The sequence below is a fragment of the Euprymna scolopes genome, chromosome 13, assembly GCF_053919585.1.
Source record: "Euprymna scolopes isolate OS-2025 chromosome 13, ASM5391958v1, whole genome shotgun sequence".
Taxonomy (NCBI): Eukaryota; Metazoa; Mollusca; class Cephalopoda; order Sepiida; family Sepiolidae; genus Euprymna; species Euprymna scolopes.
The window spans coordinates 35,272,684-35,285,230 of record NC_136494.1 but is presented as its reverse complement, the minus strand read 5'-3'; the positions used below and the strand labels follow the sequence as shown (position 1 = coordinate 35,285,230).

General features: G+C 34.9%; 2 protein-coding genes across 2 annotated transcripts in view; one reads left to right on the top strand and one right to left on the bottom strand.

Moving 5' to 3' along the window:
* Positions 1–1,381: 1,381 nt before the first annotated feature.
* LOC145291968 (uncharacterized) overlaps positions 1,382–12,547 on the bottom strand; it is a 136,255-nt gene continuing 125,089 nt past the window's right edge. Inside the window, exons 19-21 of the mRNA XM_080137908.1 lie at positions 11,111–11,213; positions 7,668–7,805; positions 1,382–1,684 (exon numbers count right to left, since the gene is read on the bottom strand). Coding sequence (XP_079994034.1) covers positions 1,496–1,684; positions 7,668–7,805; positions 11,111–11,213 — 430 coding nt within the window. The 3' untranslated portion in view covers positions 1,382–1,495. The remainder of the gene's footprint in view (positions 1,685–7,667; positions 7,806–11,110; positions 11,214–12,547) is intronic.
* On the top strand, positions 2,585–3,743 carry LOC145291969 (uncharacterized). The gene has a single exon (XM_080137909.1). It carries the CDS (start codon positions 2,723–2,725, stop codon positions 3,701–3,703), a length of 981 nt encoding a protein of 326 aa, XP_079994035.1. The 5' UTR covers positions 2,585–2,722; the 3' UTR covers positions 3,704–3,743.

Here is a 12,547-nt window from a genome sequence, read left to right as displayed (position 1 = left end):
GGGGCGTGTAATAAGTAATTCTCCTGACCCACTTCCCATAGCAGTAGAGCAATGAAACTTGGCACAGTTATTAGTCTTTCTCTACATAGGAACCACCCCTCCCATCGTTTGATGCAGCTCTGGAGACCGTTTTTTGTAGAACACCCCAGGTTGGTCCTCCAACCATGACGTGACTTCAGAAATCAAGGCTGCATCATCTGCGAAACGCTTTCTTTACAAAAACAACTTCATGGCTGGGAAGAGGTGAAAGTCAGAGGGTGCAAGGTCAGGAGAGTAGGGAGGATGGGGAAGGATTTCATAACCACACGCCCGTGCTTCTGATCTGGCGACATGCAAGTTGTGAACCGGAGCGTTGTCCTGCAGGAGGAGGGTACCTTTGCTGATCTTGCCCCGCCTCTTAATTTTCATAGCTTCCCTTAATTTCCTCAAAAGTGAAGCATAATAGGCTCCTGTAATTGTGGTACCCTTTGCCAGGAAATCTGTCATCACTACTCCGTCCTATTCCCAGAAGACTGTGAGTATGATCTTGCCAGCAGAGGGCTGCACCCTTGCCTTCTTTGGAGGTGGTGAGTCCAAGTGCTTTCACTGCATTGACTGGGCTTTGGTCTCTGGATCATAGTGATGGACCCAGGTTTCATCCTGTGTAATCAGTCTTTTGAAAAACTTTAACTCATCTTCTTGGCACATCTCCAAATTCATCTTCGAGCACTCAACGTGTTTTCGCTTCTGGAATGGTGTGAGCAACCTGGGAATCCATCTGGCAGACACCTTATGCATATGCAAATGGTCATGAATGATAGTTTCCACAGACCCTGTACTAATCTTGACATCTTGGGCTATTTGGCAAATAGTAATGTGCCGATCTTCCAAAATGGCAGCCTCAACTTGACAGACAGATGCTTCATCAATGGCAGAAAGGAGACGACCAGGTCTGGGAGCTGTTTCCACAGACTTCCGGCCATGTTTGAATTCACGATGACAGCGTTTTACAAGGTCATATGATGGGGCATTATCACCATAAGTTTCTTTCATTTCATCAAAAGTCTCCTGTGGTGTGTGTCCTTTCAAATACAAAATCCGGATCACTGCTCAACATTCATCAGGCTCCATTTCACACCTGACTCAGTTCAAACACCTGTAAAACAGAAACCACAATTAGTTCAGAGCTGTAATTTGCCACATAACCCGTAGAGATATAAATCATTGCACATGCAAAATTTCAGCTAGATCAGATAACTGGAAGTGGGTTAGGGGCATTACTTATTGCACACCCCTCATATTTTTTGTTGTTTATTTGCTTCATAATGAGTTCGAGCTATTGTTTCAATACCAAATTTCATTATTTTACTTGATAATTTTCCATAATTTTTGGTGTACACTAATATTTTTGCCTGATACGTAAGTATAGGAAAAAGTTTTCTTGTTATGTATTTTTAACTGCCATATTTCATCTATGTATTTCTTTAAAGAAGCACCTTTTTTTTGTTAATCCACATCATTTCACATAAAACTGAAGAGAAAAAAGCATTACCTCTATCTTTCGTAGGAAGTTGCGTGCTTTCAGAAAATCCATAGTAGTGTTGTAACATCCACACTGTAAAGCAAGTTCCGGGGAAAGGAATCCAGCCAAATCATGGATTAGGGCAGGATAGTCCGATAAAAGATAAGACAAACTTTTATAAAGCTGAAAAAAGGAAAAAGGAAAATGAATACAATAGCAAAATTCTCCCTACATTAAAAACAAAAATAAAGAAAAATCTGAATGAGGTATGTGCTCATCATGAAATGAAAATATCATACTCCAAAAATTATGTAAATTGATAAAGTAGTTTTATTTTGACATAAGAAAACTCAAATTTTATGAGTAACCAAGGAACGACTGTCTCAATTGCCATTTTGAAAAAAAAACTCATCAAAAAGAGATAACTTGGATATACACCAATAATTTTCTTAGGCGAGCAGCTATCAAGTTGAAATTTGGTTTACAAATATATCGCAATAAGATGCACTAAGTGATGTAGGATCAAGTGTAGTATCTGTTCTGTCATCTGTCAGAGAAAAGGAAGTAATCAATAAATCTTGATCCGTCGAAAAATGTATTGCTGAAGTTTTCAACCTTTAATGTGAACAAGATTTTTTTTTTTTCTCATTTAATAAAATAAAAGAACGCTTCTTCACATGTGTGTAGCAATTTATTCTTTTCGAACGAATGGCAAGACTATCAATGTTTAAGTATAAAACCATACGTGTCTGCCACAACAATCGCTGATTTGGACCCTTGTGTGTTGTGGTTTTCTTCTTCATATTTTTGTTTTGGTTCTAGCCATGTCATTTTGGCGATTGCCAAGGGTGCAAGCACCGATTTACAAGTATTAAAAATAAAGCAATGCAAATTCACAAGAGAGAACACAACATCCGATACATTGTATAGGATCACTTGTCCTTTTGTGGGAAAGAAATCAACGCATCATAATTAGTGAGTTGGGGAGGAAAAGAGCTACTCCTGCAGTATTTTACCCACCTATTTCACGATCTTTGCCGAGCATTGATCGACATCCGTCGGAAAACGCCGGAACATGGCGAGCGGTACGATACTCTATCAGCCAATCAGGGCGCTTCAAACGAACGCGTAGCAGACGGATAATTTTCATTGAAATTAGCGTTTCATTTCAGTTAATTTATTGATTCATTTCAGCTACTCAATTTAATTGGAAAACAAAAAATGAACCTAGGACTGCTGGAAACAACCTTAAACTCCACTGAAGCCGTCGTCGAGTTTTGCCAGGAAAGAAGCTTACTTCCTACATCGGTCGCCTGCCCAAAATGCCAGACACATTGCCAATTAAAAAAGAGGGAACAAGTAAAAGACGGCTTTGCGTGGAGGTGTAGGAATTCGCGTTGTCGTAGCTGGATTTCGCTGCGACACGGGACTTTTTTCATGGCCTCCAAGCTGACTATAAAAGTTATCATAAAATTGATATATCTGTGGGCTTTTGAGATGGCAACAGAGAATAACGTCCGCCGGGAATGTGGGATATCATCATCTCACACTATAACCGACTGGAAGAACTTCCTACGGGACGTCTGCCTAGATTATTTACGCAGGCATCCTAGGCAGATCGGAGGCCCAGGCCACACAGTGGAGATAGACGAGTCTGTCTTCAACCGACGCAAACATAACGTCGGCAGACTCGTCGAACCGATCTGGGTTTTCGGCGGCTATGACCCCGCTGAGAAGGAGGGTTTCTTGGTAACGGTACCTAATAGAAACGCTGAAACCCTCCTTCCAATAATTAAAAAGTATATCTTGCCGGGGACAACGGTCGTGTCCGACTGTTGGAGAGCCTATAACAGAGTAGGGAGCGAAGGGTTTTCACATCTAACTGTTAATCATAGTCTCCATTTCGTGGATCCAATTACGAAGGCGACCACAAATCACGTCGAGCGGATGTGGAAAGAAGCCAAACAGAGAAACAAGCGAGAATGCGGTACCAACCGGGAGCTGTTGGAAACATACTTAAGCGAATTTATGTGGAGACAAAAATTTGGACACAACCCTTTTGTCTCCATAATAAACCAAATCGCGGAAGGCTACCCGGTTGGGAAGGAGCTTCTTTCCACATCCTCTGAAAACCCTTCGCTCCCTACTTTGCCTCTACAGTCAGTAGAAAATCTTCCAGTCGGAACTAAAGATAAACATTGATTGTTGCCCCCCCCCCTTCAAACATTACTGAAGAAAAAAAATAAATAAATAAAAACTCGTTGTTTGTGTTTAATAACGTTTTGAAAAAAATAAAATAAAAAAATAAAAAAATTTTGAACTGTTTATTACTGTTGCTTACCCCCCCCCCCCCCAAAAAAAAAAATCTATCGTAAAACAAAATGAAACCAAAAAAAAAAAAAAATTTTCAACAAAATAAATGTATTTTACTTTAAAAAAACTTACGGTAAGTGTTTGTGATTTATTTTATCCAAATTTTTTTTATTAATTTTATCCATTTTGTTGTGTGCTTGTAATATCTTTTCCTTGTTGCTAGTCACAGACTTTTAGCGTTCTTGCACCGTAAGTTCGAATTCTCGGCTTTCTTCGGCGTTAACGCCGAAGGCGTTCGTCAACGCTCGGCAAAGATCGTGAAATAGGTGGGTAAAATACTGCAGGAGTACCGGAAAAGATGTTGAGACTAATGAAGTCATGAAAGTTCTCAAGTAACCACTTCTGGGTTTTCTCAGAAGTGTGACATGAGCCGAGTCCTGCTATTGCACATATGTCCTTTATCGAGCCTCCTTCTTCAAGGTCAAGTGTGGGTTTGATTAAATTATCTCTTTGAAACAAACTGAATTCGAATTTGGCATTCTCACTTGTATCAACTAAAATCCAACTGAGATAACTTGTTTGACGATGTATCATAGTCATTACTTGGAAATCTTCAGTTCATCTCATCATTTGTTAAAGCTTTGACCAATCTGCTACAAAATTGTCAACTCCCCTAAACTAACTCTGACTCCTAAATATATTGACTCAGGATTGAAAAATCTTAAGCATTTCATCTTTGTTTAAGCTAAAAGTGACTTACCTTCTCAGCCAATCCCAGTTGACTACCCATCCTATTTCCGATCACCTTTATGTACCTTAGTGAATTATTTACTCTCATTGTTTGGGGACCTGGCATGGCACGTCATCATATCACATAAGCATGAACAAACACAAAATTACAAACATTCATCATCATCATATTTTATTCTGTTATAGATCTTCTTTACTTCCGTATCATCTCGCTTTGTCCTCAATCTCACCAGGCAGATCTTCATAACTACATTGCAGGTTCTGTATGATCTCACTTAATTATATCCAGGTTTTGACATTCACCAAAGAACATCATTGACAATTTCATCCTTAACTCTCTAACAATAACCATCAAATCTGGTTCTCTCTCTGATCAAAGTTGAGATCTGGGGAAAGTGTTAATAAAGTTGTTCATTTGTAGAGTGCTGCTTCCAAGAAAAGCTGAAAGCGGCTCTTAGCATTTTTATGTAAAGTAAAAGGTTTTATTGATATAAAACTTTCAACAAATATGAATGGATTTCGTTTCAATGTCTTTGAAAGAAAAGGGAGTAGAATTTTTTTTAACTGCAACAATTATGCAGCAGTTCTAAGAAAATGTGTATTAGTTTGTTTCCCTGTGTATTTTCTGCAACGCGTTTATTTTATTTATTTTCTGCAATGCGTTTATTTTATTTATTTTCTGCAATGCGTTTATTTTATTAATTTTAGCGCGTTTATTTTATTTATTTTCTGCAATGCGTTTATTTTATTTATTTTTCTGCAACATGTTTATTTTATTTATTTTCTGCAATGCATTTATTTTCTGAAATGCGTTTAGTTTATTCATTTTCTGAAATGCGTTCAGTTTATTCATTTTCTGAAACGCGTTCAGTTTATTCATTTTCTGAAACGCGTTCAGTTTATTCATTTTCTGAAACGCGTTCAGTTTATTCATTTTCTGAAACGCGTTCAGTTTATTCATTTTCTGCAATGCGTTTAGTTTATTCATTTTCTGCAATGCGTTTAGTTTATTCATTTTCTGGAATGCGTTTAGTTTATTCATTTTCTGAAATGCGTTCAGTTTATTCATTTTCTGAAATGCGTTCAGTTTATTCATTTTCTGAAACGCGTTCAGTTTATTCATTTTCTGAAACGCGTTCAGTTTATTCATTTTCCAAAACGCGTTTAGTTTATTCATTTTCCGAAACGCGTTTAGTTTATTCATTTTCTGAAATGCATTTAGTTTATTCATTTTCTGCAATACGTTTATTTTATTTATTTTTCTGCAATACGTTTATTTTATTTATTTTTCTGCAATACGTTTATTTTATTTATTTTTCTGCAATACGTTTATTTTATTTATTTTTCTGCAATGCGTTTATTTTTTGCAATGCATTTATTTTATTTACATTCCTTTGAGGCAGTTAGACACAAGGTCAAGTGTGGATTTAATTAAAGTATTTCTTTAGAACAAACTACATTCGAATTTGGCAAACTCAGGTTTTCAGTTTATGCTGTTAACCTCTTAGCCACCATCATCTCCACCAGTCATTGTGGGTTTATTGTAATAGTGATGCTTATATTGTATTTGATATCAGCTTATTATGTAAATGAACACTCGCTGATTTGATTATTTATTTTTGTCTTTATAATGACAAAGAGGCCTCAAAATACTTTTAAGTTTGGAAAACAGTGTTTCCTACACGTTTCCTGGTTTTTCCCAAAATAAATTCAATTTTTGAATCTAGAGCCTGTGTTTGCAAATTAAAAAGCAAAAAAAAAAAAAATCAGTTTATTGGGCAGGAAATCTGATGATTTCTTTATGGTAGGAAGATATGTTTCTTTTAGTCTACCTATTAGAGGAGGACTCTTTCAGTCTTTTGACAGACTATGGATACCCACGAAGTGGTGCCTGTGCATGAAATTTTTGTGGCAGGAGGTGCGCAATCTCCAATCACACCTCTCCTGAGTTGACATTGTTAAATATTAGTGGCAAGTGAAGTGTATGTACAGGACGACTGGAAACAAATGCTGAGCTAAGCAAAGATCACATACAGCGCCTAGAGTTCCCAAATGGCCACCCATCTGGTACTAACCAGGTTCAACACGATTATGCCATATATATATATATATCTATTATTTCTTGTAGAAATCAAAGCAATTAATTACTTGCTGTATTGTTTTCAACAACACAATAATAATCTTGATTTATATATGCTAGTCTTTTACATGCTTCCCGTTTCTTTTTATCACTGTTTCATGTAGTGGTTGCTACACAATAAGCTTTTTTATGTAGAAAGTAACACAAGGAAATGTTTGCTGAGTTTTCTTCAAGGTTTTATTTGGAGAGAATTGGTTTAGGAGAAAGTGACTGATGTTATCTTAGCTAATTATTTGATACTTGTACAGTTTAATCAAGACATTACAAAATGAAAACATTGAAAAAAAAGGTTATATTGTACATATCCGTTATGGAATGAAGTTCTCCGGAAAAAAAAAAATTCACTTAATTTTATCAAGTAGTTTTTGTTTTTACAGCCAAAAAACAATTTGTTATTATACAGAGCAAAAGCGAGTCATGTTTCAATTTTTAGGAAGAAAAGCTAGTATTAAAGATGGGGAGGGAATGTCAGCGCTTTAAACCGAGTTATCTCCCCATGATGTGTTAAAAATATTCAAAGATTGCACTCTCATAAAAACGCATTTTTCCGCTGTAAAAAAAAAAAAAAAAAAAGTACCTTCTTAATTCCTTACTTACTGAAATGAGTGGCGCAAACAGACAAAGAACATCACAGTAACATTCCTCTCAGATTATCAAGTTGTCTATATTATTGGCAGTGTCTTATTCATGTGGCTTTCATGGAGAGGCATTTGAAAACCTTTGATTCTCTCAGCTCAAAAACATGGTGTCATTCATCATCATTCAACTGTTTTTCTATCATTTGACCTGTTGCTCTCTATCTCAACTTTACGTCACCCGTCTTTCATTCAATCCAGGAAATAATTCTGTAATACAGATCTGATTTATTATGCACGCAATGTAACAACACCATCATACAATACTACCATTAGAAATGAACAGAAAATAACAATAAGAGAAAAAAAAACTATTGTGTTCACTTACCACAACTGGTGAATGATCACTTCTGCCAAATTCAAAAAGAATTCTCAGGAACTTTTCGTATCGATCCATATCATTTTTCAAAGTCTTTTTCACTTTAGTCAAGTAAGCTTGAGCAAAAATCGTATCTCTGTGATCTCGCTAAATAAAGTAAACAAAAAAACAGTTTAAATTGTTGAGAAATTAAAATAATTTCAAAATGATTTCGTTTATCTTGTTTTATGGCATATCAACTCTTTTTATTTTGTGTATTATTTATAATGCCAAACTCTTTTTATTTTGTGTATTATTTATAATGCCAAACTCTTTTTATTTTGTGTATTATTTATAATGCCAAACTCTTTTTATTTTGTGTATTATTTATAATGCCAAACTCTTTTTATTTTGTGTATTATTTATAATGCCAAACTCTTTTTATTTTGTGTATTATTTATAATGCCAAACTCTTTTTATTTTGTGTATTATTTATAATGCCAAACTCTTTTTATTTTGTGTATTATTTATAATGCCAAACTCTTTTTATTTTGTGTATTATTTATAATGCCAAACTCTTTTTATTTTGTGTATTATTTATAATGCCAAACTCTTTTTATTTTGTGTATTATTTATAATGCCAAACTCTTTTTATTTTGTGTATTATTTATAATGCCAAACTTTTTATTTTGTGTATTATTTATAATGCCAAACTCTTTTTATTTTGTGTATTATTTATAATGCCAAACTCTTTTTATTTTGTGTATTATTTATAATGCCAAACTCTTTTTATTTTGTGTATTATTTATAATGCCAAACTCTTTATTTTGTGTATTATTTATAATGCCAAACTCTTTTTATTTTGTGTATTATTTATAATGCCAAACTCTTTTTATTTTATGTATTATTTATAATGCCAAAACAATAAAAATTTTGTGTATTATTTATAATGCCAAACAATAAAAATTTTGTGTATTATTTATAATGCCAAACAATAAAAATTTTGTGTATTATTTATAATGCCAAACAATAAAAATTTTGTGTATAATTTATAATGCCAAACAATAAAAATTTTGTGTATTATTTATAATGCCAAACAATAAAAATTTTGTGTATAATTTATAATGCCAAACAATAAAAATTGGAAATTCATTGTTGTTACATTATGGACCCAGAAAAAAAGCATAATAACTTGTTCAGAAAGTTGACATCAGAGCCATCCTCCAACTATAAATATAAAAGATATCTAAGGTAGGCATACTCACTTAACTGCCAACTTTGCATTGACGTGAAGTTGAGAATCACAGACGTTGCAGAAATAGATGCTTGGCCAGATGAAGTGGGGAGGTACAGAGAGCTGAAAATATCTCTGGCCAGAATCAGACCACCCAAGAGATATTCCCTTTGTTTAAAAATGTGTTTTATTTGAGGAAGAGTCCCACTAGGATTGGCTTTGTGCGAGAAACAACGTCCGGAGACCAGAAATATATTTCACTATTATTTTGTTCCATTTATTGAATGGATCTTGTCAACTTAATGAGAACAATATTTTGTCTACTTTTACAAAGGAGAGGAGATTTACAGAAGAAAGTTAAGGAGGAAAGGATGACATATAGAGGAAGGTAGGGAAGGGGGGATGGTATTTACAGAGGTGGGGGTATTTACAGAGGTAGGGGGGAAAGGATGGTATGTATAGAGGAAGGGCAAGGAAAGGATAGTATTTATAGTGATAGGAAAGGAAAGTGTATTTATAGAGGTAGGGGAGGAAAGGAGGGTATTTATAGAGGTAGGGGAGGAAAGGATTGTATTTATAGAGGTAGGGGAGGAAAGGATAGTATTTACAGAGGTAGAGGGAAGAAAGGAGAGTATTTCTAGAGGTAGGGGAGGAAAGGATTGTATTTATAGAGGTAGGGGAGGAAAGGATTGTATTTATAGAGGTAGGGGAGGAAAGGATTGTATTTATAGAGGTAGGAGAGGAAAGGATAGTATTTATAGAGGTAGGGGGAAGAAAGAAGAGTATTTATAGAGGTAGGGGGAAGAAAGGAGAGTATTTATAGAGGAAGAGGGAAGAAAGAGTATTTACAGAGGAAGAGGGAGGAAAGGATTATATTTATAGAGGAAGAGGGAGGAAAGGATTGTATTTATAGAGGTAGGAGGAAGAAAGGATTGTATTTATAGAGGTAGGAGGAAGAAAGGATTGTATTTATAGAGGTAGAGGAGGAAAGGATTGTATTTATAGAGGTAGAGGAGGAAAGGATTGTATTTATAGAGGTAGAGGAGGAAAGGATTGTATTTATAGAGGTAGAGGAGGAAAGGATTGTATTTATAGAGGTAGGAGGAGGAAAGGATTGTATTTATAGAGGTAGAGGAGGAAAGGATTGTATTTATAGAGGTAGAGGAGGAAAGGATTGTATTTATAGAGGTAGGAGGAGGAAAGGATTGTATTTATAGAGGTAGGAGGAGGAAAGGATTGTATTTATAGAGGTAGAGGAGGAAAGGATTGTATTTATAGAGGTAGGAGGAGGAAAGGATTGTATTTATAGAGGTAGGAGGAGGAAAGGATTGTATTTATAGAGGTAGGAGGAGGAAAGGATTGTATTTATAGAGGTAGAGGAGGAAAGGATTGTATTTATAGAGGTAGAGGAGGAAAGGATTGTATTTATAGAGGTAGGAGGAGGAAAGGATTGTATTTATAGAGGTAGGAGGAGGAAATGATTGTATTTATAGAGGTAGAGGAGGAAAGGAGGGTATTTATAGAGGTAGGGGGAAGAAAGGAAGGTATTTATAGAGGTAGGAGGAGGAAAGGATTGTATTTATAGAGGTAGGAGGAGGAAAGGATTGTATTTATAGAGGTAGAGGAGGAAAGGATTGTATTTATAGAGGTAGGAGGAGGAAAGGATTGTATTTATAGAGGTAGGAGGAGGAAAGGATTGTATTTATAGAGGTAGGAGGAGGAAAGGATTGTATTTATAGAGGTAGAGGAGGAAAGGATTGTATTTATAGAGGTAGAGGAGGAAAGGATTGTATTTATAGAGGTAGGAGGAGGAAAGGATTGTATTTATAGAGGTAGAGGAGGAAAGGATTGTATTTATAGAGGTAGAGGAAGAAAGGATTGTATTTATAGAGGTAGGAGGAGGAAAGGATTGTATTTATAGAGGTAGGAGGAGGAAAGGATTGTATTTATAGAGGTAGAGGAGGAAAGGAGGGTATTTATAGAGGTAGGGGGAAGAAAGGAAGGTATTTATTAGAGGTAGGGGAAGAAATTAAGGTATTTATAGAGGTAGGGGAGGAAAGGATTGTATTTATAGAGGAAGAGGGAGGAAAGGATTGTATTTACAAATGTAGGGGAAGAAAGAATAGTGTTTATAGAGGAAGGTAGCCAGTGGAAAGGAAAAGTGTTAAGTAAATTTTAATGCTTTTTTGTTCTCTCTAGAATATCATGAAGTATCGTGGTTGCATATTAATGAACTTACCCGTGGATCTTTCTCGATTAGATTTGGTGCCAACATGGCAAGTTTGATGTCATTCCGTTTCTGGGCTTTTGTTCGAGTGTCTTTACTCCTTTTTAAATTAGAACTAAAAAAAAAAAAAAAATTATTGACCAATAAAGAATGAATGCCACACTTACAATCATTCATAATAAAAAGAAGTTTTCTAAACATAACTGAAATGAAAATATATATAATTCACAACTTATATAAAAATATATATATATTAATAAAAACAATTATTCTGATGGAATGAAAAATAAAACCTAAAGCATACTGACAATGAGATATTTTTTAGCCATTTTCATTTTTATTTGCTTGCACATTTTGAACTTTATACAGAAAAACAAGAAAACTTGAATGTCAATTACACCACTCTGATGCTCTGGATAAGGGTTTGTCAGAGACTGACATGAAGATATGTCCCATTTGAAGTAAACGTTGATCAAACATTAAAAAAAATAATAATAATGTGCTGTTTCCACAAGTTAATACAAAAATAAAAGCCATAGACAACGACAAACTCACATAAAAACATGAATAAAACTAAAACACAAGCCAGCATCCAGGATATACACCAGGCAGGAACAATAGTATAAACCTTCCTATCTAGAAGTGGTATTCAGCAATGACAGCGGCTAACCTGGGTCAGCCATTAAACCTTTATGAAAAAGGTCTTGCCTCCCTATCCCATCATTTGTAGCAACAAACAAAAAAAAAAACAGGAAAATAAGGGGTTTAAAAGCTCAACCATTATCTGCTGTTCAAAAGAAGGCACTGCTGTTTTGCTACCACTAAGTTTGAAAAGTGGAGCAAAACATCAAATGAAATCTTGACCAGGAAAATAAAAGAAACTAAAAGAAACTGACCTCCCTAAACCTAAAAAAAAAAAATTTTTTTAAAAAAGACAACAAGCGTAGGTTCTGCTACACAGAAGTAGAGAGTGTGAGCCACTTAACCTGCTGGAGGATGGCTACTATACAATGTGATACAATAAAGTCTGTAATTATCTCCTCAGGACCATCTGTAAAAAGTTGAATATTGAATGCAGTAGCAAATTTTGAAAACATATACCAGAAAGAACAGTTGGAACTAAGTCATACACCATCCATTATGACTATGCCATTCCTATAGTTACATATCTAAAAAAAAAAATATGTAGCTATTAAACCTGACATATGGGACTAAAAGGAGAAAGAAGTAACCTTAGTAGAAATTTTTGTCCACAATTATGCTGGCTTAAAATGAGTAGAAAGGGAGAAGATAATTAAATACCAAGGTTTTATGTACGATATTAAAAGAAACTGAAATTTTCAGATCCTCATCATTTCAATAATTATAAGAGCAACCAAACTCATGAAAAAAAAGAATATCAAAAAAATACCTGGTGAGCCAAGTGCAAGAGAAATACAAACAACTGCA